Genomic DNA, 27,853 nt, shown 5'->3' with positions numbered 1-27,853 from the left:
CACCCTTAAGCAGAGAAACTTTGGCTGGGGTAAAGTCCTAACTACTAAATAATGAAGGCCTTTGGTACAAGCAAGTCTTGCAAAACTGTTCAGCTAGCCACTTGATTAGCTGAAGCCAGGAGATAGACTGTCTTTGTGACTTCTTTACATGAGTTGCAGCAATATGTGCTTTTCTCAACTGAAGCAACTGAAAGGTAGTTTTTTTTCTGAAATCAAAGACAAAAAGCAGTTTATCCTAAAAGATGTACAGCAAAAAAGAATCTGTTGATTGTGATTTTAAGACCTATGACAAAAGACAAAAAGACATATTCTGAGCAGGAAAGGCTGCAATTTTTACAACAGCAAATGAGAGGTGCCACAGAACTCTGGTATTTAGAATGGGAGTGTAAATTAAGTAGTACACAGCACACTTTGGGAGATGAATGGCCTTATGCATAGGTCAATACAGAAAAACCTTTGCAAACCCTAACAACCCCCTTGTAAACACAAACCAAGGTTAGCTTACTTCCCAGTAACTGCAACTCTTAACTGGGAGTAAGCCATCATTCAGAATCGCAGTAACTGGGAAAAAAAGTCTCAGTTAGTGAAGTCGCTTGGTTAGCTACTTGGGCTCATGTTTATCTCACACAAACTGAGATTTTGTGTGATGTGTAAATGAAATTTAAAATAGCAAAGAATTGTATCCACTTACTGAATTATCCTAAACGTGCTTACTGATGACTACATTAACTGAGATTTAATTCTGGGTAACATTTAAGATTGCAACTTTATCAGAAAAACTGATGCTCTAAGTTTATCCTTTTCAATAACCAGAACAACAATCCCCTTTGTCTGTTAGGAGGATAAGAAAGATTGAAAGGCACACTAGAATTGGCATAAAGAATGAATTCAATCCAATTAATGTAATTGCAGCTTATCTTTTTGGATCCCCTGCAGTGCACAAATTCTATCAAATTCTTGAGTCACTACAAAGATGTAGAGCTGGCAAAAGAGAACAGTATTGGAAAACACTGAAGCGCTGCCTTGGGTCTGCTGCCTTTCCCACAAAAAGACTCATAAGAAGCCTGGACAAGTACCGTATATACTCGCGTATAAGCCGAGTTTTTCAGCCCCAAAAAAGGGCTGAAAAAGCCAAACTCGGCTTATACGCGGGTCAATACGGTAGGGTAGGGGAGGGGGGAGGAGGGAGGAGGGAGGAGGAGGGAAGGGGGAACTTACTGCCGCCGCCGCCGGGCCCACGCCGCTTCCTGCTTCCAAGAGCGGCCTGGGGCGGCCTCCTGCAGCTGCAGGGAGGCTGCCCCGGCCCTCGCCCGGCCGCGCCGCCGCTTCTGGCGGCCGGGAGCGGCCTGGGGCGGCCTTCTGCAGCTCCAGGGAGGCTGCCCCGGCCCTTGCCCGGCCGCGCCGCCGCTTCTGGCGGCCGGGAGCGGCCTGGGGCGGCCTTCTGCAGCTGCAGGGAGGCTGCCCCGGCCCTCGCCCGGCCGCGCCGCCGCTTCTGGCGGCCGGGAGCGGCCTGGGTCGGCGGCCCTGGCCCTGGCCCGGCCGCGCCGCCGCTTCTGGCGGCCGGGAGCGGCCTGGGGCGGCCTTCTGCAGCTCCAGGGAGGCTGCCCCGGCCCTTGCCCGGTCGTGCTGCCGCCGCCGCCAGGAACGCGCCGCTTGCTCCTGCGCCGGGAGCCCAGGTAAGCCTGCGGGGGGGGGGGAGGGGTTATAAGCCGACCCTCGGCTTATACGCGGGTGCCTAATTTTCCCCCATTTTTGGGGAGAAATTAGGCACCTCGGCTTATACGCGGGTCGGCTTATACACGGGTATATACGGTATGACACAGAGGCTGGTTTTTTCTGTCAGCCAAATTAAATTCCATTCAATCACAATCTGAACAGTATGTGGTATGTACGGTACAGTTCCAGGATCTCCCCCCCCTCCAAGGAAAACAGTCCACAGACAACTAACAATCTTTCATTGAGCATAAGTGAGACTATGGGTTGGGGGTGGGAAGAGGAGAAGCTCCTTAAGCCTTTCCCTGCCAGACATTTGTCTGCGCAAAGTTGGCCATTTTAACCTGCTTTCCCACCCACAGATGAAAAATAATAATACAGCATCCATCATTCTTTTCCTCCTCAGATGACTTTGAGCAGATGAATGGCTGTCAAGGAAAGATTAAGTCATCCTTGCCCTTTGCTGGTCTTTCTATCCAAGTTTGCTTCTGGCTTCTCAAAGGCGTTTTTCTTTGAGAAACAGAAAAAGTCAGATAAAGTAATCACAGAACTCTGCAGAATGTCTAGTTCAGTCCTAATTCCTCATAGAATTATGATCTCTTCATATAAAAACAGAACTTGGTTAAAAAAGTGAGTTTTCTTATTTATTAGACTTATCTTGCCCTTCCTCCAGTGGGCCTTAGAGATGCCAATATGGCAGAGCAGGGATTTAAACTAGGTCTCCCTACCAGACATTCTAACTGTGTTGCACTGGCTCTTAGTGAGAGAGAAAGCTTCTTCCTGTGGCTAGGATTGAAAGACGTTATGTTAATTTATGATGCGTCTATGCCAACCTCCCTATTGTTCGCTGATCTTGCACAGACTTGTGACTTGTATACAATGATCTGTGCAGATTCAAGCATAGGCAGGAAAAAAGTACTCTAGCTATATGTTTTGCTGGATGACAAATTCTTCTTGTCCACTCCTATTTACTTTCCAAGTTATGAAACAGAGGTATTCTCAAGTATTAATCACTTCAAACGCTTCTCCAGCATACCTTTTGTAGGACTACTTGTCCACTGAAGGATTTCTTGAAAAAAGCATAACAAGTACATGGAAAATTATGTTAAAGTGGGTCTTGCTAGGCTACAACCTGCAATTAAAACACATGAGAATAAAGAATCTAGAGGACCAAGTCTAACAGAACATTTTGTCCTTCTACTGCCATCTTCGTTTTACTCAAGTCCCCTGTTCTCTTCTTGCCAGCAGCAAATGATCTGGGGGAAAGTAGCACTTAATTTTGTATTGAAAATAAATTTCCCATCCTTAAAATTAAAAGTGTACTTTTCTAAGCAGGAGAGAAAAATTTGGAGATTAATTGTTCAGGATGGATTCTTGGTATAAACAATTTTTTTGAAAATCAGATATGGACTAACTAAACAATGGGCACAGTTTTTAAAGTACATTTGAGACTACATGTACACATCCTTGTGAGTGTCTACACCAGGGGTGTCAAACTCAATTGTTAAGAGAGCCAGATGAGACATAAATGCCCCTTGGTTGGGCTGGCCATGTCTTGCCAGCTCAGATTGAGAGTGGTGGTGGTGGGTGGCTGCCTCAGCTGGCTCCCAGGCTGGCTAAGAGCTCTCAAGGGGCCGGATCCGGTCAGCGGGCCTTATATTTGACACTCCTGCTCTAGAGGCCTAACAAATATACAATGTAGTTCACTAGCCTCATTGCATAATGCAGCTGACCAGTCTTCTCTGTTAACCGTGGACCCAACACAACCCCTTTCTAGTTTTCATATCTTCATTGGCATCCTAAACATCAAGATCCACCATTAGCTGTAACAATACTCATATTTTCCACATTTCTGAAACCATTAGTGTCAGTAAGACTTTGGAAGGGAAAAGAAAGAGGAAAATAATACAGTGTACATGAAAAACCCAAGGTAAAGGATTGTGATTTAATATGCTCAAGGGAGAGTATCCATATCTTGTTTCTTGAAGTTGTTGATAATAGAAGACCTCTGATAACCACTGTCATTCACTCTACCAGAGGGCACTTTTAAAGATGTCTTCAATGAAGGGTAAATTAATCTCTGCTTATGAACATTATTTTCCCACCATCTCCTTCCCGCTTTTGCCCCCTGCACCTCCCAAATGGCTGCTCCTGAGGGTCACAGAAGCACTGGGAAAGCAAGGGATAGAGAACAAGAATCACCAGTCATAAATCAGCAGAAATCACCCTCTCCCCCTGCACAAACAGAAGCGTCCTTCGGTTCATACAAGAACTGATTGGGGTCCTGTCGCAAGAATTAAAAAACAACGGGTTGGAAGTTTATATTTTGCTTTTAAAGAAAATGCATAATTCCATGTCATGAGTCAGGGTAAATATGCCTCACAATGTCTATTTCTATCCCTTAATCATAAAGTATTCTGTTCTCTATCACTGTGATGATTACAAGAGATAATGTAAGTGATGTGTTTTCAACATTTTACATCACACCATATAAAATAATTCTAAGCATTTTCAGAAAAGCTCTGCCCTGCTGTTAAATTGTAGATTTGAGCCAAGTTTGCAAAGAAAGGCATTAAGAGTGTTTTGAGTACTGTAGTAAGTAAAAGGCAGTAACAGTTAGCTAAGTGAATGCCTTTTTAAACAAAACTGCCATTCACAAACCTGGAATACACAGATTTTTAACACTGCTTTGTTCTTTAACATATTGTTTATTCTGATAGGGAGAACTGACTGATAAATAAACATATTGGGGGGGGGGAACACACCACACTGAAAATCAGAATTAACACACAGGGTATTACATCCAGACATACATCAACAAGCATCAGGCATGATTCCGGCCTTTGCATATAAATAAAGTTGTACAAGCTAACAGGAGAGGGGCACTGTTAGGATTTTACCCCTACTAGAAGTTATGAGTTTATGAGGGGAGGGGGTCTGTACCAGTTTATCCACATTCGATGAACTCTGGGAAATAGATAAGGCTTCCATCCTCCACTTTTCCATTCTCTGGTTGACAGGACTGGCCTCTTTCTGCACAGACCACAGCGTGACTACTCAAGTTGCTGATCTACAACTACGTAGATCCTGTACACTGAACATGTATCACAGTAGGCTTTTAGACATAGAAACACTGTTTTTGTAAACACAATTGCAAAAAGGTTTTAAGTCCACAAGCCTAGCATTAATCTGGCCAATATTTCTTTTGAAGGCATGGTTAGATTATTTAAAAGCCAGGGTGCTAAGTCAATGAAAACACAGATCAGACACAAGGCAGTGCCTAATCAGCTTAATGTGCAAAAGAAGGAAAGGACACTATTGCCAGAGTACTAGCACTAATGAAGGAAAGCTGTCAAAGAGTTAACTGAACAAAAAAACAGAGCAAGAAAAGCCTTGAGGAAGAGAGGGACATAAAGAGGCTGCCTTGATGGGCGTTGACAGAGGACAGAGTGGAGACAGGAAAAGGGAATAAACAGGGATCAGCAGCCTGAAGAGCAAAGGAAACACGGGGGAAATGATGACATTTAATTGGAGATGAGGCAATTGTCTTGAAAAAGATGAATTTGAGGCAACAGAGTTCGGCTTAGCAACAGGAATTCATTTTAACAGAGATCTTTCCAGACTAAACAAACAGAAGAAACATTACAGGAGAGAAGGTAAGCAGGAAGGAGGTTAACATAGTGAACTACCAACTACCGCCCAGTGTCTAATCTGTCATTCCAGGGAAAGGTCATTTAAAGGGTGATCGTGGAGTAGCTCCAGGTTTTCCTGGAGGACACATCGACTCTGGACCCCTTTCAGTCTGGCTTCCAGCCTGGCCACGGGATGGAGACAGCACTGGTTGCCCTCACAGATTACCTCTTGAGGCAGCTGGATTGAGGCGGGTCATGCTGCTGGTATTATTAGACCTTACAGCAGCGTTTGACCAGTTGACTATGATTTGGTGACCCACCGACTCGCTGTCACTGGAATAAGTGGGACAGTCCTTCAATGGCTGCTCTCATTTCTCCAAAATCGGGGACAGAGGGTGTCACCTTTTGGTGTGTGGGATCCCTCAGGGGGCAATTCTTTCTCCAATGTTATTTAACATCTACATGCGCCCCCTCGCCCAGCTAGTCTGGAGTTTCAGGCTGGTTGGTCACAAGTATGCAGATGACACCCAGCTGTATCTGCTGATGGGCGGCGAGCTAGATGTCGTCCTAGATACTTTGGCCAGGTGCCTGGAGGCCATGAAGCAAATCAGCTGAAACTAAATCCATCAAAGACGGAGGTCCTGTGGTGAGGCCAGGGGGGCAGAGGTAGGGCATCTGCTCCCAACTCTTGATGGGGTACAACTGATACCTGCGCCAACCACCTGGGTGTGACTCTGGATGCCTCCTTATCTATGGAGGCCCAGGTCACAAATGTAGCCACAGTGGCATTCTTCCACCTTCACCAGGCTAAACAGCTGGTGCCCTACCTGTCTCGCCCTGACCTAGCTACAGTGATCCATGCAACGTTCACATAGATTAGTTCTACGCAGGGCTGCCCTTAAGACTGCTCCAGAAACCTTAGGTGGTCCAGAATGCAGTGGCAAGGGTGCTTACAGGGACCCCATGGCAAGCACATATTCAACCGGTGCTCCACCAGCACTGGCTCCAAGTTGAGTACCGAGGTTTAAGGTTTTGGTATGGTTAAGGTCTTGAACCATACATACAGGACCGCCTCTCCCAATACACCGCTCAAAGAGCTTTACGCTCAGGTAACAACAACCTATTAGTGGTCCCCAGGCCAAAATGTATCCTGCTAAAACCAGAGCTTTAACAAGACCCAGGCCCTGCAGGATTTAGTTCAGTTCCGCAGGGCCTGCAAGACAGAGATGTTCTGCCAGGCTTATGGTTGTGGGCAGCGATGGTTCAATCAAAGCTAGCCCCTGTTCCATCTTCAGTTGTCCTACCTCGTTTCCTCCCCTGACTCCTTCGCTACCACCACTGGTATCAAGAGTGCTATCTGGATTCTTGGCAATAACTGTTAGATTTTATAATATTATAGATTTTATTGTGTAGTTTTATTGTTATCTTTATATAAGGCATTTTAATTGAAATGTCTTGGATGATATGACATGATGTGAGCCGCCCTGAGCCTGCCCTCACCCTTTGTCACAATACATTTGAGATCAAAGAAATACTTGGAGAAGTATTTTGTAGTCCTTATGATTCAGGGAAAAGATAAAAGAGATTTATGACATATTCATGGAAAAATATGCAGAACGATTAAAGGCACGCAGGGGAAAACCACACGATACCCCACAACCAATGGAAACGAGAAGACACCAGAAAACACAGAAAAGGAACCTGAGCTGTGACTGGTCTATGACTGCAACTAACAGGAAGTTTACGAAGGACAATTTATTTCAGGGCAATCCTATATACATGTGTACATATATCTGTATATACACACAGAGAAAATATATACTCAGTAACTGTATTTAACACATGCACATACACACACACATACACACACACAGAGAGATACTGAATACATACTACATGATATTAAATTGGTTTTGGTCTATCGACCGCAATAAATGAATGATGAATGATACATGATCAAGGAGCCTGATGGTGGTGGTGGTAAGTGCCATCAAGTCACAGTCGACTTACAGCAAACCTGCAAGGTTTTCAAAGATGAACAGAGGTGGTTTGCCACTGTCTACCCCTGCATAGCAACCTTGGACTTCCTTGGCGGGCCCCCATCCAAGTACTAACCAGGACCAACCCTGCTTAGCGTTCAAATATGGAAAGACCGGGCTAGCCTGAACCATCCAGGTCAGGGTATCAAGGAGTTTAGAGGACATAAATGTCAGTAGAGAAGACCAGGAGATTGTACAAAAGACAGAATTCTTTCCTCAGAGTCGTTTGGAGGGGGTTATTTAAATACTGACTTGTATACCTGAATAATGCAACTATCATGCTACCCTCATTTTTTCTTTCTGTCTTCAGTCCCAAAGCATTTGCTGGAAGATATAATCTACTGGCTTGGACATCATTTCACCACAGTACTTGGAAAAGAATCTGGTCCAGTTCCACATAACATATGAAACTGATATATACTGAGCCAGACCAATCTATCAAGGCCAGTATTGTCTATTCTGCCTGGCAGTGGTTCTCTGAGGTCTGCAAAAGAGATCTTCCATATAACCTACTACCCAATCCTTTTAACCAGAGATGCTAGACATTGAACCTGGGACCTTTGGCATGGAAAACAGGTGCTCTTACCAAGCTTCTTCCCTCACAATCTGCTAAAATGCTCCCTCTGCCTTAAATCTCAGAACATTGTCATTTGGCTCATAAACATGTGCCAAAATGTTCAAATAGGTGGAATCTAGTTTTCCATGCTCTCAGATATCAAATGGTTAACTTTTTAATTCAGATCCCGAAGTCTGTAAAAACCTCATCCCGAAAGCCAATTTTTTAAACAACACAATATGAACTGTAACTGCCACTGTAATTATGCTTTACGTACTTCTGGCCTTCTTCCTTATTCTCTCCAGCATATGGCACCCACTATTAAGTCATCAGCAAGATGAAAAGCTGAATTATGCTCAAGAATCACTCAGAGCAACTTCAGTCCTTCAAGAGGGGCTTACATTGGCTTTGAATAAACACCCAGCATTTTTGAATGTGCAAACTTAAAAAAGAGCATATTAATGTCTCCGTAATATAAATGATCCTTTGTATTTCAAGGCTTCAGAAAAGTTACAGCCCTAGTCATTACTAATGTCCAGAAAAACTTCCCATGTATTCAGTTGGAATACAGTCCTTAGAAATTCTCCCTATAGTCAATTAAAAGACATCATTATCATCAATTATTTCTCTTTCAACTGAGGAATATTTTTACAAGTAAGGAGACAAAGGTAAGCATATGCTCCAGCCAGAACATTCAAAAGTACTTTTTTAGATTTGAAAATCAAAACTATAGAAGAAAACATTCTTGCTATTCTTACCTGGAGATCTGATGTCCTGCATACAGCAACAGTGCAGTTAAAAAATACAGGTAGAGTTGAACCAGGTGTTGTCTGGGTAAGGTTAGGAGTACAACGCTTAGGATGTAACCTGGAGAAGAAATGGAGATAGTTCACAATTAAGTATATGAACCTTTTAAAGAATGTCTTTCATTTAAAAGAGGGGTGAAGCAGTGGCACCAAAACTCTGGAACTCTCTCCCCAGGGAGATTTGCCTGTCCCCTTCTGTTGCTGTCTTCTGCCAACAGGTGACGATTGTTTTGTTTCAAGAAGAAGAGTTGATTTTTATACCCCACTTTTCTCTACCTTTAAGGAGTCTCAAAGTGGCTTACAATTACCTTCCCTTCCTCTCCCCACAACAGACACCTTGTGAGGTAGGTGGGGCTGAGAGAGTTTGAAAAGAACTTTGATAGCCCAAAGTCATACTGCAGGCTTCATATGGAGGAGTGGGGAATGCAACCCGTTTCTCCAAATTAGAATCCGCTGCTTTTAACCACTACACCATGCTAGCCTTCATTTGGCATTCCCTGAGTGATCCCTCCTTCCTCCTCCTATTGTTTTTATCTTTTGTACTTATTTTAAGCTTTAGTTTTTAACTTGTTTTAATGATGTATTGTGTGTTGGTTTTAAAGTCTTTTAATATTTTAATTTGTATGTTTTAATTTTTAAGCCGCCTTGGTGGCCGTATTGGGGCAGAAAGATAAGGTAAAAACTTTCTTAATAAAGCAATAATACATTTCAGCATTCACACATACTTAATATTACAAAACACCAAGGATTCCATTACCCTGCAATGTAACATCTGACCAATCTGTGTTAGCTAGTAGGACCATCATTAGCTACCCTAATATAATTCCAGAAACATACTTCAACATTCTAGGGCCAATATAAATATTTTGAGTTACAACTGTTCTTTTAACTCATTACCCTTAATAGGCCCTTACTCTCATCCCAATCTTCTTTCTTCAACAACAGTAAACTCACTGAAAAGGCAACCAATGATGTGCGCTTAAGAATATTTTAAAGCTTTGGAGCAACCAAGGAATCAGTACTTCATTCATGCCGCTAACACGTGCTTATTCTGAGAAACATCACAGAAGCAGTCTAGTCAGTCCCCAACCAAACTCATTTACTTGTAATAATAAACGAGGAAGTCAGCATAATTGTAGTCAAGAAGATATAGAACAAATTAAACTCACTCTGAAATGTGTAAACACATCTAACTGCCCATTCCTGACCTTTCGGAGCCAGGGACGGCATGGCTGTGGCGCCTCCAAACCTGTTTTCCAGTTGCCGAAAGGAGGCTTTTTAAATTTTAAATGGGGCAAAAAAGTAGGCGCAGCAATGCTGTTTGTCCCAGCAGCGTGCTGCGCCGAAAGGGAATAGGAAGCTGCCTATCGACAGCTCCACCCCCTGGCACGCCCCGGGAACACCCCCCGGGGCACAAGCGCGGAGCTTTGAGCTGGTCGGACACCAGTGGAAGGCCCAGCCAGTGTCGCTGAGAGGCACTGCTGCAGCAGCACTGAAAGGCTGGCGTCTAGGTTTCCCTGCTGGCACTGGGGCCACTCTGCATGGCGTAAGTGGCCCGGGCGCTGGTATGGGGGATCCCAATGCTGGCGCAGCCTCTTCCTGGCCTCCAGAGGTTCAGGATTGGGCTGTAAGTTTTCAAAACAAATGTTTAAGTACCATAATACCCCAAGGCCTTTTTGAAGATTTCCAACTTATATACGTTTAAGACTTTTTGGTAAGGAACCATGATGTCCAACATCTTCATGATTTTCCAGAACAATTGAGATGATTTAAAAGCCACACTTTTAATGAAACAAGACATAATTTTAGGTGTCCACAGCCCAATTTGGATCCAGGCTTTCAGCCCCAAAGTAGAACATATTCAGACAGCTTTTCTGTGGGTTCTACTTGGGGTGCTGAGATGTATAGCTTCATCAACTCTTTGGCTGCAGGTTGAGATTAAACCACCTTCCACATTAGCATGGTCAGCAGTAATCTTTGCTGCTGCAGCTTAGCTCACATAGTTTTTGTAGTGTCTGGAGTCAGAGTACAAACAGAAAGAGCACTGAAATGGGTTTCTCCTTTCTGAACTAGAAGTTCTGGGTCTAAATAAAGCCTGCTCCTGTGTGATTGGAAAACCTGAAGAACTTGACTGGCAGATTTTAGGATCTGTTACCGCACTAGGTATTCCCAGCGATGTATCAAGAGTTTGGAAATGTTATAAAAACATCACTTTAAAAGGGTTTTTGGATACCACGGCTAAAAAATGGTTGGAAGACGTCTTCACAGCGAAAGGGGCCAAAGTAAGTGCAAACTGTATTTTTTACAACATTTTCAAACTCTTAATACATCGGTGGGAATACACGGAAAGTGCGAACAGAATTTTTTATAACATTTCCAAACTCTTGATACATTGCTGGGAATACCTAGTGCGGTAACAGCCTAAGTCTGCTCCCCAACGTTTATGGGTTGTTTCCTTCACACACCCCTTTTGTCTATAACAAATACCTATTCCATCTCATGGTTCTGATTTACCATAGGTTATTTTAATTAGCACACTTTAATGTGCTCTCATTGGCAGAGCTTCCTGGCAGATTTGCCGGGATTCCTCAGCAGCAGAGACAGTATTTATGTGGGGCCCAGACACTAGAATCTAACTTTTTTTTCTTTTTTGCAAAGTTTATGCCAAGCCAAGAGCCTCTATCCTAGCCACTGTCCTGGCTACCTTCCCTGTGTGTTCTGCACCTTTTAAATATTCTTGTGGGTGACAACTGAAGAATCATGGAAGCGACTGCTAAGTATATTTCAGTAGCTTTGAAATTTCATGATACGTTCTCTGACGCCTCTGGGCTAGTTTTGTATTTTGAATTTTAATTATAACATTTTTGAAGTAGTTGGGTCAAGTTTTTTATCTAATGCCTGTTTGCTGTGTATATTTGATTTTCACTAATTTTATTTTTATGAAAAGCACTTTATACGTTTTATTTTAGCTTCTAACCTTTTCCTGTTCTAGTGTTAGAAAGATATTACCTGTAATGGTAAAGTCCAACAGCCTACAGTTTTTTTTAATAGGCCATGAATTGTGTGAGTGTACGTGTGTGTATATACACACACATGCCTGACTTAAGAACTCCTCGACTGTCTTCAACTTGGCCTTAAGAAATGATGCAGCCAAGATTTACCAGTTAATGCATAACTCGATGAAAGAATAATTATTTTTAATACAGAAGACACTCTCTTCATGATTGACCTTACATTCTCTCAAGAAATTACTGAAGCCTTATAGATCAACATTGGTTCTCATTGACAAGGTTTCAATTAAACAATTCAAACCTGCATTTCTGTGGAAGAATAAGTATAACAAACAAGTTAATTACAAATGGCAGCACTAAAAGGCAAACCCTGATACATTTCCAGGCATTCCCACACTGCTCAATGTAATGATATGGCAAGAGATTATGGAAGTTGCAATAAGAAAATTGAGCTGAAGCCTTTGGTTCACCTATCTTAACATACATAAAAGCTATGACAGAACTCGTTTTATTTTTATTTTACTTCGTTCTCACACAAACAACTCTCACTATCTTTGTTGAGGCTTGTTATGATACTGTTGCCACTAACTATAACGGACCCCTTATTTTCTATACAAGGTCACAAATATATGGTACTCAAGAGGCTTTTTGAAATACAACTTAAAATTGGTTTTATTTTTCTCTTTTTGGGGGGATTGAAAAGTCAGGTTAACAAAGCTTCATAACAGGAATGTGGTTTGTAACAGAATAACAGAATTGAGGAACTTGAGATGGTTATGTTCAAGTGATATATTGTAATTCCAAATGCATCAAAATGGTTCACATACAAGTGTTTAAACTTTTATTTTCTGGTGAGTTTCTTAAACTTAAACTTATTTTACACAGTTTTTCTTTAGTTGGCGGAGTTAGGAACATTAACACACTTCCCCAGTTTCTCCTTTAAACTGGCCTCGGATCACTCCTTTCACCAGAGCTATTTCCCATTAAACTCTTAGACATCACTCTGTCAACCTTAGAGCTATTTCCCTAGATAACTGGTTATGGATCCTTCCTGATCCAAAACTCAAATGTGTTTCTTTTCACTCCTGAGGAGAATCCTCCACCAGACAGCTTGCAGCTCACACCACTGTCTCCTAGCTGTCTGCTAACTTTTATCTCAGTCAACTGTTAGTTCTCAACTGTCAGAAGTTCAGAACTCTCCAACTGCCATTCTCAGAATTCTATTCAAACTCCCTGTCAATCAAGGGGTTCTGTGACCAGGTTAACTCATTGGAAGGCAGCTGCCTGTCACACCAGCCTTTCAATTAATACAACTCCAAGTGTTGTGTTGTCATTACAATACAGTATCATAAAGGCAATTTATGAAGGGTGTGATTAAACTAAGCATGGAAGGCAGGCTATGTAGATTAGTGGACAATACAGAACTACTCTCTTATTCATATATAAAAAATTTTATTGGTTTTTAAACTATAAATTCTTCATAATTTTAACAACAATGTAAAAATAATATCACAATCACAATTACATTAATTGTTGTCTTGATTACCATTAAACATAAAAAATAAATTGACTTCCCCATCACCTCCATCTACCTCTTAATAAAGTGTTATTATCCTTCGTTAACATATTCTGATCCTAGTATTAATCTCATTCTAAAGTTTCATGTTATATAAAATTTTACATTCTGGATCAGAGTAAAAAGTAACCTTCCATTTTTCCCAGATCTTATACATTATCACAATGATTCCTTCAATTCTCCCCTTTTCCCTAGTTTCTCCAACTCCACCAGTTCTAACATTTAAATGATTTAATCCCTTTATTCTGAAACCTTTGTCCCTTTCCATTTGGCTGCATAAAATTGCAGCCAGTATAACATACATTTAATCATATTAAACAACATCCTCTCCAATATTTTAGGGATATTTCCTGTTTAATCGATCTTATTTCAGTGTAAATCATATCCCAGATCCATATCACAAGTCCACCCCTTATAAAAAAAGGAGAAAAAACCAATATCCTTAGTACATTCCAACATTTTCCTTAAAGTAATAATCACATATTCCAGTATACTTTTATATCAATTGATAGTCTATAAAAGGAGGACTTGTTTACATAATCCCAAAATGATGTCTAAATCTTAATTCCACTACATCGTTAATAGCCATGCCACCCATCCACACTGTCAAAGCCTTCCAATCCAGCAATCATATTTAAATCAGTCCTTTAATCATGGTCTAATACTTCCTTCTGCAACTGAAATAAGTCAGTCAGGTATGGGAACAGGATTTCTTTATGCTCTCTCATTTCCTCAGACAGGGTATGTATCCAAAAATAATTCTTTCTGGGCTTCATTTCCATCATGGCTTCAACTTGTGTTCCTTGACCTGCTCTCTTCTTCCTTATATCCACACGTCCTTCCATGACTTTTTTAGATAAAAAGTCCATTTCTTGTATGTCTGATCTCTTTGTCACCAACTGGTTACCTTCTTGGACTTCTGTCTTCTTCTTTGTATCCTTGTATTCTTCCATGACTTTTTGGACAGAAGAATCCATTACTTGTATGTCTGTATTTGTGGCCATCATTTGAATTTTCATGACTTTTATATCTTCTGTAACCAGGTCCAACTTCTGATTACATACCTGTGATGATTGGTCAAGAGTCATCATCATTGAAATCAGTTGAGCCATCTGTGTTGATATCTGTTTTACTTGTTTAATTGTCGCCTCAGAATGTTTAGCAAGCATGTCCTGTACTTTTTTTTCCATGGTTAAATTCTGTAAAGTTTCCTTTAATTTCATAAGGGCAGGGCTATGAATTTAGCCAGATCAGGGAGAGGTTCCAGACATTTACATATGTAACTTAGTTAAAAAATTGATGGTCATCTAGCAGGAGTCCATTACATGTAGTTGATAGAGAATATTTCATTGACCAGCTTAATATCTTTTTCGGGTTGAAGAAGTGAGTATTTAAGCTTAAAATAACTTTTTAAAGTTGAAAATACCAACGAGTTTTACCAGACGCTCTAGATCGGCAGAACCAGGAAGTATTCCAAGAGTTCCCTCATCGCGGACCTTCTATCGTCTCTTCTCTATGGTTACCTTCAGGAATGGTTTTGGTGTAACACGAGTAAGATGAATTTCCGGTCCTACAACCTTCTTCCTGTTGATTTGCTTGTAGAACAATAGAGAGGGATATTGAAGGAAGCACAGAGTCTTCCAGTCAAGGAATCCTCTTTGTTGTAAAACGTGGCTGGAGGACCTTTTTTACCCCAAGCAAATTCTCAAAGGTTCCTCCCTCCCCTTCCTTTAAGAACGCGTCGGATTGGCAAATCTTACGTCAATCATTCAAGCTCGTTGTTTTAGTTTAAGTTGATCAGTTTGATAAGGCTCCTGCTGCTTTGTCTGATGGATCTCATGCAGCAAAATCATCCAGTTCAATTAAGGGAGAGAAACGGTTACCAGGAATGTTTTCTTCAACCCCCTGTTATTCGATAACGCCAGTGAAAAGCGAAGGATTGTTATCTACTCACTTGGGCGTCTGGAGGTGAGGTTTTAATCTTGATGTAGTCCTTATGATGTTTATAAGGTGCTGGAGGGTAGATTCTAAAGCCGAAGTTGCGCGCTGGCGATTTCAATCCCTTCGTGCCCACGGGATCAAACATCTGAAACTCCGGGGGACTTAATAAAGCTTCCTCGGAGTATTCAGGAGATCAAACCGCATATATGGCTGCAGGGAATTCCTGCTTCTCAGCCCACTTGCAAGGGCTGGATTGGGGTGCAGTAAAACACCCCAAATTACACGCAAACTTGGATTCTCCCCAGGAGCCCCTGGGAGGACGTAGCAATCAGCCCAGCGTCAGCACCGGAAGCCCCAGAACTGCTCTCTTATTCTAACCCCACCCAAATAAATCCAATGTCCACCTGTTAAAATTAAGGCATGTTCAGGCACACATCACTTGAAATCAACTGATGACTTGCAAAAATAAAATAGCTATCACCACTGAAAAAGTGAGAAAGACAGTGCTTTCAAATAATCTCACAGTACATTCCATAAAGGCATCTCACACGTGCAACTGAAAACATGGCAACTGCTTCTTTCTACACCACAATTTGTTTCTACAAGTTGGGGGAGGAATCATAGACGGGAAATCAACATACACCCCAGTGCAATACTGTGATGCTGCAGAGTTGGGATGAGTCACTTCTGTGCCCTTCTGGCCCTGACCTTCAGCAGTCTAGTGCTTTAATACTTTTTTAAGAACTGCTGAGGATTATAGTTAGGTGAGCAGGAAGCTGCTTGTCTAGCTCTGAAAGGAATGATACAATACAGAGATCATTTTTTTAGCCATTCCTCTCCATGCCCTTACCTGTCCCCCCATCTACCCTTCTGGTAGGCACTGGCAATAATCAGCACTCCTCAGTCAATTTGAAAGGAACCTTTTAAAAAACAAAATCAAATAAGTATTTTCTCCTTACTTCCCTGAATAGCAGAAACCCTGACCTGCCTTCTTTAAAGGTGGCTCTGTTTTCCTGCCCTACTGAGACATTTGACCATGAACTTTGTAGATCATTAGAATGAAGACACAGGGGACTGTAAGAAGGGATCTCATTTCCCCACTCCTTGCCTCCGTCTTGCATTTCTTAGTCCTTTTTGTCTTTCCCACCACCCATTCACCTCTTTTTTTTCTGTTTTGCCTCCTGGCAGCATCTGTCCTCCCCACAGACACCATATTTACCTTTTTGCTCTTCCTCCTCCAAGTTTTACCTCCCCTCCTTTTACCTTTTTAAATCCTCCCCTACACTAACTAAGGCTTGGAAACATTAGCAGTGTTTCCCACCAAGATGGCTATCAAGATTTTGAAACACAGTCTCACGAAATCTTAGTGGCGTACTTTTATTAAAGAAACAGACATTGCTTTTATGAGTTTTTTAAACTCCCAATGACTTTTCAAATATTTCAGATTTTTCTGCAAACCTGGGCTTCCCTCAAGATTGCATAAAAATTTCCCACCTGTCCCTGGTCCCATTTTGTAGAGTTTTTAATCCATACCCAGTTCAGAATTTGATATAATGATGATAAAAGGTGGTCTAAACAGCACAATCTTAAAATGCTGGAATTAGTAGGCAAAACTGCAGTCAAGGTCACTGCAGCAGCTTTTAGTCACAACATTGCTGCTTATAAGCTTAAACCAATATCTCAGCATTCTCTCTGCTGCAATCATTAAAAAAAAAATCCAAACACTATGCTGCAGGTTTCCAGATCAGGTTTTTTTTTCTGCAGAAGCCCCTCTGCCAAAATTACTCTAACACAAAGAACGACTTTAGATCTGAAAGGGTGTAATAATATGTGGCATTTTCTATAGAACAAAAATAACTAGAGATTTGTTGCTTATTTGGCTACCAAAAAAAATCGACTAAACGTTTAAAAAGTGGTAAAATAGTATGGTGCTTTCTTTCTGTTACAAGAGGGGAACTTCTGCACTTGAAGACTGGGATTCAAAAAATGATCTTATATACACTCACTTACTTTCACTCTGTATGACTCTTGCCATCACTGTTCACTGGCAGTGAATTCCACAATTTACTTACTTGTTGAGTATTTCCTTTTTGTCTGTCCAGAATCTATTGCCCATCAATGCCGTGCTTAATTTTATAAACCTATCATGTTCCACTGCCTTAATCCATTTTTTTTCTAAACTGAAGAGAGACTGTTGATAGGCTTTTCTCATGGAAAGGTGCTCCAACCTCTGAATCATTTTGGTTGCGCTTGTCTGTACTCTTTCCAGCTCTGCAATGTGCTTTTTCCAATATGGTGCCCAGATCTGTAAACAGTGTTTCAAATGGAGCTTCACAAAATCTCTATACAAGAGAATTACAATACTGGTTATTTTATTTTCAGTCCCTTTCCTAATAATGCCAAGGGCAGAATCTGTCTTTTTCACTGTTGCCACACACTCAAGTTTATATTTTCATTGAGCTATTCCATACAACCCCAAGATCTCTTTCAATCTTGGTTTTTGCCAGTCTTCATCAACATATATTTTAGGTTAGGATTTTTTGTTCCAGTGTTCATCACTTTCCACTAACCAACACAGATTTCATTGTCATGTTGTGGCATACTCACCCAATTCACAATTTGTCTTGTTTTTCAACATTATGAATAATTTGCTATCATCTGCAAACTAGGCTATTATACTGCTCCCCACTGCTCCCCCACAATTTCATATTTATAAACATATCGCTCTGGTCCTGATCCTTGTGGGGCCTCGTTTCTCACTTCCCTTCAATTGTGAGAACTGCCCACTTTCTCCTACTCTCTGCTTCCTGTCATTTAACCAATTATTAATCTATAAGAGGACCCATCCTCTCATCCCACAACAGCTGAACTGAGAACTCTTTGGTGAGGCACCTTGTAAAAAGCTTTTTGGAAACCCAAGTACATAGTGTCCACCAGACCACCCTTATCCACATGCTTGTTAATCTTCTCAAGGAACTTCAAAAAAGTTGATGAGGCAGGACTTCCCCAGCAAAAGCCATGCTGATATTCCCTCAGCAATTTTTTGTTTTTCTTTGTGTTTAATAATTCTATCTTTAATAATAGCCTCTATTAATTTACCTGAGACAGATGTTAGGCTAACTGGCTTGTTATCTTTTGGATTCCCCCTGGAATTCTTTTTAAAAGTAGGTGTAACACTTTCCAGTCCTCCAGTATGGAGGCTGGTTTTAGTGCCACTGCCTATACTTGTTAGTAGAGCAACAATTTCACATATGAGTTCCTTAAGCACCCTTGGGTATATCCCAACTGGACCTGGAGACTTATTAGTTATCAGTTTGCTTAGTAGTCCTAGAACTTCATCTCTGGTTATCTCAATTTGACTCAGCAGTGACTCTGGAGTGGGCGTGTGTCCCACATTTTCCATACTGAAAACAGAAGAAAAGAATTCATTCAATTTCTCTGCCACATCCCCATCTTCTTGAAGCAAACCATTGTCTGGAAACAAAGCACAAAGCAAAAGCTATAGAGGCACATACAGGCCTGAAGGGCCATTCCCAGTTGCTAAACTATAGTTTCTCATTACACCAACACTGATCCAAATTGTGAGCAGTGTGGACAACATGGTCCCTAATCAAGGGTGGGCAAGTAGAAGAGGCCCCAAGAAAGGCAAATTTCATTGTTGCCTCTCCAAACGCTTTTTTTTTTTTTGCACAAAATGAAGAAAGTTAATCATTTTCAATGCTGATCTCTAAAAGGTCACACCCTCCTTGAATTGCCTTGATTCAGTTTTGGGATGTTGGCCACTCTCCGTAATTCATGCTCATTTCATCTATGGCATTCCATATTTTTGCCCTGTTAGATCTGCTGGACATTTTTTCTTTATTAAGAATCTTATTGGTCTTACTAAAAATAACAAGAACTGAGACGGCCCACATAGACCACCCAAGAGAGAAGAAAAATAAAATTATATAAAGGCAATAGGAGACTAGAACAACAGCCAGATATAGTCAGAAATAAGAAGAAAGAAAAGGTGGAGTATTGAAGAAATAGACAAGAGAAAATGGAGCATGGGAGTGAGTTAGAGAGGAAGAAAAGTATAATGAGAAACCAACACAGCATACTGAGACACTGCTCAAAAACTGCTGCATGTGTTTGGCACTAACAAATAATTCTGATTGTTGAACATTTTTTTCCTTGAAATAAAGAACCCCAGGATTATGCATATGGTTCCAACAGAAGAAAACACAAACCATTCCAAGAACTAAAAGGTATGAGTCATTACTCCCTAGAACAGTGGTCTAGACCTTTCTCTAGAACCTTTCCAGACCATGTTTAACCCTTCTGGGGGCAACATGTGACCCACTGAGCTGCAAGCATGTGACTGATAACAACAGTGTTATGACCTCACCAGTACTAAAGCCAGGATCAAGGGGTAGCAGCCCAAGAAAGTTGGGAGCAGGAAACACAAGAGGAGCAGAAGGTGGAGTTTCCTTTGCTGTCTTATTTACTCATAATCATCCCTGTCTACTCTAACTTGATAATCTATTAATACACCACTTTCTCCAGGCACAGTTCCAGGACCAATATTAATGAGTAGCAAAGCATGTTATATGTTTATTCATGTGACATAAGGTTTTAATAAACTAAGCCAGAAAAGAACACACTACCTCCCCAAGGTGTTTACCAATTTAAACATGTCTGAAGGAAGCAACACAGAAAAGGCAATATGCAGAAGGAAGGAGGAAGGCAAGGATAGGTAGGAAGAAATCTGAGCAAATGCATGTAACATGCAAATTGATCTTATGCATGTTTCCTCAGAACTAAATTAAATGGTATTTGCTCTTGAGTAAATATGCCTAGTATTAGAGCCCTAGAGATCAGGACTTGGTAGGCTGTTTGAGGATTATACAGAGCCCCTCTCCCTGTGCAACCTATCTTTTCTTCTCTACCTCCACCTGCCTGACATAGCCCAGTCCAGCCATCCTGCACTCTCACCAGTCAGACGACCAGAGCTAACAGCCACTTGTGGCACAGAAACCCTCTGCTCCCCATGAAAGCTTTCCCTGCCATCTTTCATAGAATCACAGAGTTGGAAGTGATCTCCAGGGTCATCTAGTCCAGCCCCCTGTACAATGCAGGAAATTCACAACTGCCTCCCCCACACACCCCTAGTGACCCCTGCTTCATGACCAGAAGATGGCAAAACAAACAAACAAACCTTCCAGGATCACTGGCCAATCTTGCCTGGAGGAGATTTGCTTCCTGACTACAGAGTGGCCATCTGCATTTCCCTGGGCATGTAAGAAAGGGCCAGGAGAGCCAAACACTGACGCAACCCTTCCTGCCCTCCCTCTCATGATCTGCCTAAGTTCACAGAATCAGCATTGCTGTCAGATGGCCATCTAGCCTCTGCTTAAAAACCTCTAAAGAAGGAGAGCCCTCCACCTCCCAAGGAAGCCTTCTCCACAGAGGAACCGCTCTGTCAGAAAGTTTTTTTTTAATGTTTCACCTTACCCCTACGGCCCTGTAATTCTTTAATAGCTCAGACAGGTGTTAACTGCTGTAACATTCCACACTGGCCACAAAAGCAATACACCAGTTACAAAGAGGAATTAAAGGTGGGTGGTGAATAGCTGTTATGCTATTTTACTGTCTGAATGATACTCTTCCCCCCTCCCCAACTGTTGCAGCAGCGGTACATCTACTTTGGCAAACAACAAGGATGCGAGAGGGAACAAAATTAAATAGCAAGGTGAATTTGGAGTGCAAGAGGACCGTTTTAGCTTTTGCATAGTTTCTGAATGCAGAAAATTAGTCATTTAATATAAAGCTCAAGGCAGTGATGGATCATTGCACCACAGGCAAGTTCTTCCCTCCATATGCGTGATCACAAAGGGACACAAGACCAAGTCACAAGATGATGTGTTCATTTAAAAATAGCTACACTCTAAAATAGAACATTTGAAAATTAGATCCGTCACTCAACCTAACATCTGCCTAGGCACGAAAAACACGATGACGAAGTTAGTACCAAGTGTTTAATCAAGACTACAGTTCTCTGTCCCCAGAGCATTTCACATAAAAGCATGGATAGGATAGTTATTATCTGTGACTCAGAATGAAGGACGTTACAGTGTAATGTCAGAAATGTTGCAAATATTGGCGGGTGTTAGTGGTGGGGGTTTCCCAGGTGTATCCCTGAACTTTAGGCCATAGAAGGGCGTGGCTGCCAAACATTCTTGGCGACGTCATTAGGATGAGGAAATGGTCTGAATGTCCCCTTCCCTGGGTGAAAGGAAACACACAGCTGTAACCAGAAGGAAGTTGAGCAGAAGCAAGGAATCCGAGAGACAGAAGGTGGATGAATGTGAGAGAAGGAAGACAGGAATTCATTCAGCCACCATACTAAGCTGCAGTTTGCCACCACGGGAATGGACATGGCTTGTTTCTCATGGCCAAATGTTCCCTTCCTTTCTCTCTCAAAACTAAGCATTCCTAGTTGGAAAGCAACTCTAGTCCCCACCCACCCCCATACAAATTCAAGTGTACTTTTTTGTTTGTCTGTTTTTACACCCCACAAACTAGGATTCTAAACTGTGTGGTTCAGAATCCCAGTTTACAAGGAATCCCTGGAAATTTAGTTTAAAATCAGGAATCCTTAGCCATGCTCTGTGTAAAAGGGAGGGAAGGCACATGAATGAGAAACAAGCCACGCTCATGCCTGTCATGGTAAATTATGGCTTCATTTGAAGGCTGAATGAAGCCAGATCTTTTAGTTTAGAGCAATATTCCCCCAGCCAAAGCTTTTCTACACTAATGCTGAAAGCAGACAAGCCTAGAGAGAGCTTCAAAAATTCTACAGTGGTGTATACAGCCAGATTTTATTTTCAGAATGTACCCTTCCCCAGGTCAGCTAGTATGATACAATACAATCTGAAGGTTCTTTTTAAGGTATGCTCTATTTTTTAATACAGTCAGTTACGTACAATATACTGAGTCCACTGAAATAATTTATGAACTGAATAATGCCCTCAAAGAAGCAGGAGCCTATTTCTGTAGCAGTAGCATGGTGTCATCTTACAGCAAAGACATAACTAAAAGCCTGGGTACACACACAAACATTCGCACATTTCATTCAGGCGCACAGCTCCCCTGGGCCTACACTTGAAGGCAGCGTTAGTCTTTTTAATAGCTGTTGACCCTTTTAATGTAATTTTAAATAACATTTGTGAGTTCCTCACAAAGTCTTTATTTGAACATGTACAGATCATAAGTTACATGAATACATTTCTGCACATTTGAACATTTAGACTTGCCGGAAATCTAAACCGCATACTGGTGGATTCCCACATTACTATATGAGCATTTCAAACATGAAAAAGTTATGTGAAGAACAAAAATTCTGGTATATGTAGTCACCACAGCAGTGTCTGTTTTTTCCATACTTATATGGTTGCAGAAAACACAGTTCACAACACTAACTGCTTGTCAGCATGGCATGAAAGGTAAACATAGTCAACCAGAAGAAAGTGTCAGATGCAGAACACCTTCAAGATTGTGCCCTCATCAACATACTTGTGTTAATGACTTGAGAGATCTGACCTTTAATACAATTCACAGGTCCACAAACATTGACTTGACCGGCATTCCATACCACTTCCTCCCCTCCCTTCTCTGAAGTCTCTGCTCTGATATTTGAGGGAAAGCCAGTGTATTCTGTCATTTGTTCGGGACATGAAGAAAGTAACCCACAGTGATCTCTCCAGCTGTTTATCTTTTTCCAAACCCCAAAGCAAGTGCAGATTTCTCACAACTGTACTGCGATGGGAAGATTAGAAAGAGCAGTATAAGGCTGCTTCACGCGAACCCTCTCTAGATCACATGGCAAGTTAAAACTCAGAAATGGGTGGTGGAGAGAATGTGCGCTGCTGGGTCACCGACTTGCCAGAGGACCAGGGAAAGGTGTCACTGGTAAACAGATTCATGGGTGCATTTCTGCTTATACTGTAGAGTGCTATATACATTGATAGTGCTGCATAAATAATGTGCCTTTACACTTGCAATCCCAAACCTACAAGTATTCTGTGAACAGTTATTTTGATATCACAACATTTCCAGTCATTGTTGACTGACTGTACCCTCCTCTTCCATTGCCTTGCAGTGCAATCGTATACAGAGTTACACCCTTCTAAATCCGTCAATGTTAGAAGAATCTAACTCTGCCTAGGATGGCAATGTTAAGATTAACATTGTGGAGGGGAAAAAAATCAATATATTAAAAATGAACATTATTCCATGATTAACCTATATCATCCAATGGTTTGTAGTTTATATCCCACAGAAAATTTTCAACTGTATAGATTCCACATCTTGTACCCTTACATGCGGAACAGGCAAAATACTAAACATATGAAAAACTGCAACTCCCAATGGGTAAAGGATGATTTGGTCTTCCCAGCCTTAAAATATCCCACAATGCTTTTCTAATGGCACAGGTGAGATTCTGAAATGACAAATCAGCAAAAAAGAAAGAAAAAAGGCTTGAATGGGCCAGACTTGAAATTCAATAAATTTAACCACCGTACAAAGCTGTAAAGTACAGGGCACATAATATCTTAGAAACCCAATCGTATTCTCCCACTATAATGGCTGCTAGGAGGGTGTGGAGGGACTTGGGGGCCAACTTTAGGTTTTGACCCTTTACATTGTTGGGCAGACCCATCATTAAGAAAGGACAAAGCACAATTAATTTGAACAAATGGGAGGCCTGTGAAACTCATGGGGGGGGGGAAATCCCATCTCCCCTCCATGGCAGCTCCAGGCCCCAGCCACCTACCTTAAGCCTGCTGCCAAGGCAGCAGGGCCCCGAAGCCACTCCAGGCATCTGCTGCAGCTACAGCCAGGCCCTGAGCAGAGCCCTGCAATGGCTGCTGCCTTTTCAGAAGGTAAGTGCGTTCTCTGCACTTGCGCAAATAATGCTTTTTTATTTCGGGGGGGGGGGGGAATTAAACCCCCCAATTTTTTTGTGTATGTCAGATTTTTCTTCAGATGGGGGGGGCAAGTCTGCAGAAACATGTTTGGGAGTTGGATGTGAGGGCGGATCTGGCTGCGACATCTGTTCACCCCATTGATCGCCAGGGTTGATTCAGCTGATCTGGCTGTTTGGGGTAAATGTGGCTCTGATCCGCGGTTTTAGGTAGCCGCAGATGGGAGCCACACTTGATAATTAGATATTTATAGAGACCTGGGCAAAATCTGGGTTATGAAGTTAACTTACATGTTAACAGTAACAACCCTTTCAAAGCCTTAAAGTAGAATATCAGCTGCCCCCAGAAGCATTTTGTCAACAGTGCCTACATGCCAAATTTGGCGCTGATGGCGTAGCTGCAACGGAACCTCCAGAATTATGATCCTTTTTTAATTTGATACAGTTATCCCCACAGGATATATATATCGCTCCTTCTGCTTGGAACTGTGATAGATCAGCTATGGCTAAAATGGAATGCAGATGCAGGGCTGTGGATATAAGCATCTCAGTAGAGTGGGAAAAAAATCATCCTGCAAGCTCACCAGACCCCAGACAGATTCCACAGACCTGGCCTTAAAGACCACAGCAACTGCCCCTGGAGGCACTGCCGCTGGAGGGACTTGCCTTATCATCATATCATTATGGTAAGAGGTGGAAAAACAGATTAACTTTATCCTGGACTCACCTTTTCTGTTCTCAGCTATCAACCTCCTTTTAGGCCATGTGCTTTCTACATGGAAGTTCAGAAACTTTTAAGCGTTGTTATTGCCAAATATCTTATGCTGCACCAGAGGAAAGCTGCAACGCTATCGCATATAGAAACTTGAGCAGAAGAACTACTGGATCTTACCAGTGGAAAAAAACAGCATTTAATAGATGGGATGCAGGTATGAAATATAACTGCATTTGGGCTTAATTTTTAAAGCTCTCTGAAACTTGATATCAAACTTATTCTATCTGTTTGGATAAGGTTTACCTCCCCCCTCCTTTTTCTACTTTATTTCTTTAGTTCTTGTGCTTTATTTCATGTTTGTTTTCTTCCTCCCTTTTCTCCCTCTTCTCTGCTTAAGGATAAAAAAAGAGGGTGGGTTTATAGAAGGGAGAAGTTTTTCTAATAGTATTGTGTATTTTAAAAATGTTATTTATTTATTTTTAAAGAATGGCGCTGCTAAACAGTTAGCTCTTTGAAGAAGGAACAGCCTTTTGCTATTTGTCCATTCGACACAACATGACTTGGCCTATAATTCCTGAGCATTTCTGAAATGCACAGAACTCTGACTTCCTTCTCAGCCATAACCAGACTGACACTGACAGCTATACACACACACCCTTTCAATTCAGAAATATGACATTTCTACAATTAATCGGCAAATCACATGTTAAATCACAGTAGGCCAAAGGTAGGCAACACGTTGTAATCTGCAACGACGATCCGTATGCCGCAGGCAGCAGACATGTAAGCAGATAACTGTTGCATTCCTACGAACATGGGATTACAACAAATTCCTGGGCCAAACCAGGCAAAGCTGTAAATTGCACTAGAGCACACTAGGCCTAACTGGCAAGAGCTGTGCATCCTTTAATCTTGGAGCCAGCTTTCAGAAGGAAGTGCCGCCAAGCACAATGGAAGAACTGCAAGCCATGACAGGCAGCACCAGGGTGCCAACCTATAATGAACCCAGTTCTCGTAAATACTGCTAAACCAGCAATATTCTGGAGCAAGGTGAATAGGCTCCAAATTAACAGATCTCTGTAGCTGGGGTTAGATCACAGTTTAACTCCCAAGTCCATGGAGGACAACTATTTATCTGGCCATCATACCTGATTGTGTCATACCAATGTAAGGATAACAACGTCTAATCTCTTTCACCAGTAGCTGCATTAGAATGAAAACTCAGCGTTCTCCTGCAGCGTGGTGTAGTGGTTAAGTGCGGCAGACTCTAATCTGGTGAACCGGGCTTGTTTCCCCACGCCTACAGACTAAGTCTCCTGGGTGACCTTGGGCTAGTTGCAACTCTCTCCGAACTCTTTCAGCCCCACCTAACTCCAGTCTTAAATAGGCAGTTTTCTTAACTTTGTAAGAACAGCTTATGCTACATCACATTTGAGAAGAAAAAGAAGAGTTGTTTTTTATACCCTGCTTTTCTCTACCGTAAGGAATCTCAAAGCTGCTTACAATCCCCCCCCACAACAGGCGTCTTGTGAAACAGGTGGGGATCAGAGAGTTCTGAGAGAACTGTGACTAGCCCAAGGTCACCCAGCTGGCTTCATGGGTAGGAGTGGGGAATCATACCCGGTCCGCCACTCTTAACCACAGCACCATGCTGGATCTTATTTAGTCTTCTACTGTATCCCCAACAACAGCCAACAAGATGCCCATAGTAATCAAAACAAGATGAAAACAGAGCAGTCCTCTTACTTGTTCTGTGTACTGCCTCTGAATACAGAGCTTGTACCTAGCAGTAATAGCTGATAGCCTTTGATAGACCTGTCTTCCACAGTTTTGTCTAATACTTTTTAAAAGCTGTCTAACAGCCCATTCCTGAGAATTGGGCTAAAACTCTATAGGAGGCAGCGTGACCTCGCCGCCAGCGTAGGTACGTGTAATCGCACAATTACACATACTTACGCTGGTGGCGAGGCCAGTCCCGGCGGTGGCCAAGCGCCGCGGGACTGCGCCTCCCCCTTCCGCCGGTGCGGCCTCTCTGTGGCACCAGCAACGGCGTGGAGAGGCCACGCCAGCGAAGGGGGCCTTCCAGGGGCAGGCTGGGGGGAGGAGCCGCCTGTTAGGTGGCTCCCTATCCCCTTTTGGCCACTTCCGCTGGTGCCGGGAATGGCGAGGCTGCACCTGCTTCTTAGCTTCTTAGCAGGTGCAGCCTCGCTATTCCCTATGGGGCGAAAAGCCCTGGTTAAACCAAAAAAAAGCCACGAAACGGCTTTTTTTGGTTTAACGGCGTACGACTGTGTACCACTGTGCCTCTTCCCCGCCATCCCCGTATGCCTCAGCTCAGGAATGGGCTGTTAGCAACCACTTGGCATGATGTAGTAATGAAGTCCACCAATTTATGTTCACATTTTGTGGAGCAGTACTGTCTTTTTTCAATTCCAAAGATAATGCCAATTAATTTCACGGAATGATTCAGCTTTAATATTCTTAGGGGGACGGGGAATGACTTCTTTCTATTCCCTTAATTAACACATGCACACACATAAAATGGGCCTGATCATTTTCCAGTATTATGATTAATTCTGGGAAACCCAGCCTTCCAAATATACCATAAATGAGTTTTGAAATATAAATCAGGAATGTCAAACTAAAATGGTTTGAAATAAAATTCTTTGATGCCAAATTTAGTATTGAGCACTGTCAGGCTGCCCGGGACCAAAGATAAGGCCATTGCTGATTAGCCTGATTGCTGATTCGAAAAGGGCAGGTGGGATGCCCAAAGCCTCCAGTGGTCAAGTGAGCGAGCAAGTAGCAGCATTACTATGTGGTTGCTCACTTCCAGGACAAAGGAGTGAGCAGCAACAATGGCACTGAAGAGGAGCTGCAGCTCCCAGTGTAAATCATT

At 42.1% G+C, this 27,853-nt stretch overlaps 1 protein-coding gene across 1 annotated transcript in view; it reads right to left on the bottom strand.

Annotated features, from left to right (window-relative positions):
- The window catches only part of RNF145 (ring finger protein 145), an 80,359-nt gene that overhangs the window by 30,239 nt on the left and 22,267 nt on the right, over window positions 1-27,853 (bottom strand). The window contains exon 3 of the mRNA XM_056860785.1: window positions 8,699-8,807. Coding sequence (XP_056716763.1) covers window positions 8,699-8,807 — 109 coding nt within the window. The remainder of the gene's footprint in view (window positions 1-8,698; window positions 8,808-27,853) is intronic.

This window comes from Euleptes europaea, chromosome 1, assembly GCF_029931775.1.
Source record: "Euleptes europaea isolate rEulEur1 chromosome 1, rEulEur1.hap1, whole genome shotgun sequence".
NCBI classification, from domain to species: Eukaryota; Metazoa; Chordata; class Lepidosauria; order Squamata; family Sphaerodactylidae; genus Euleptes; species Euleptes europaea.
This window is presented reverse-complemented; position numbering and strand designations above follow the sequence as displayed.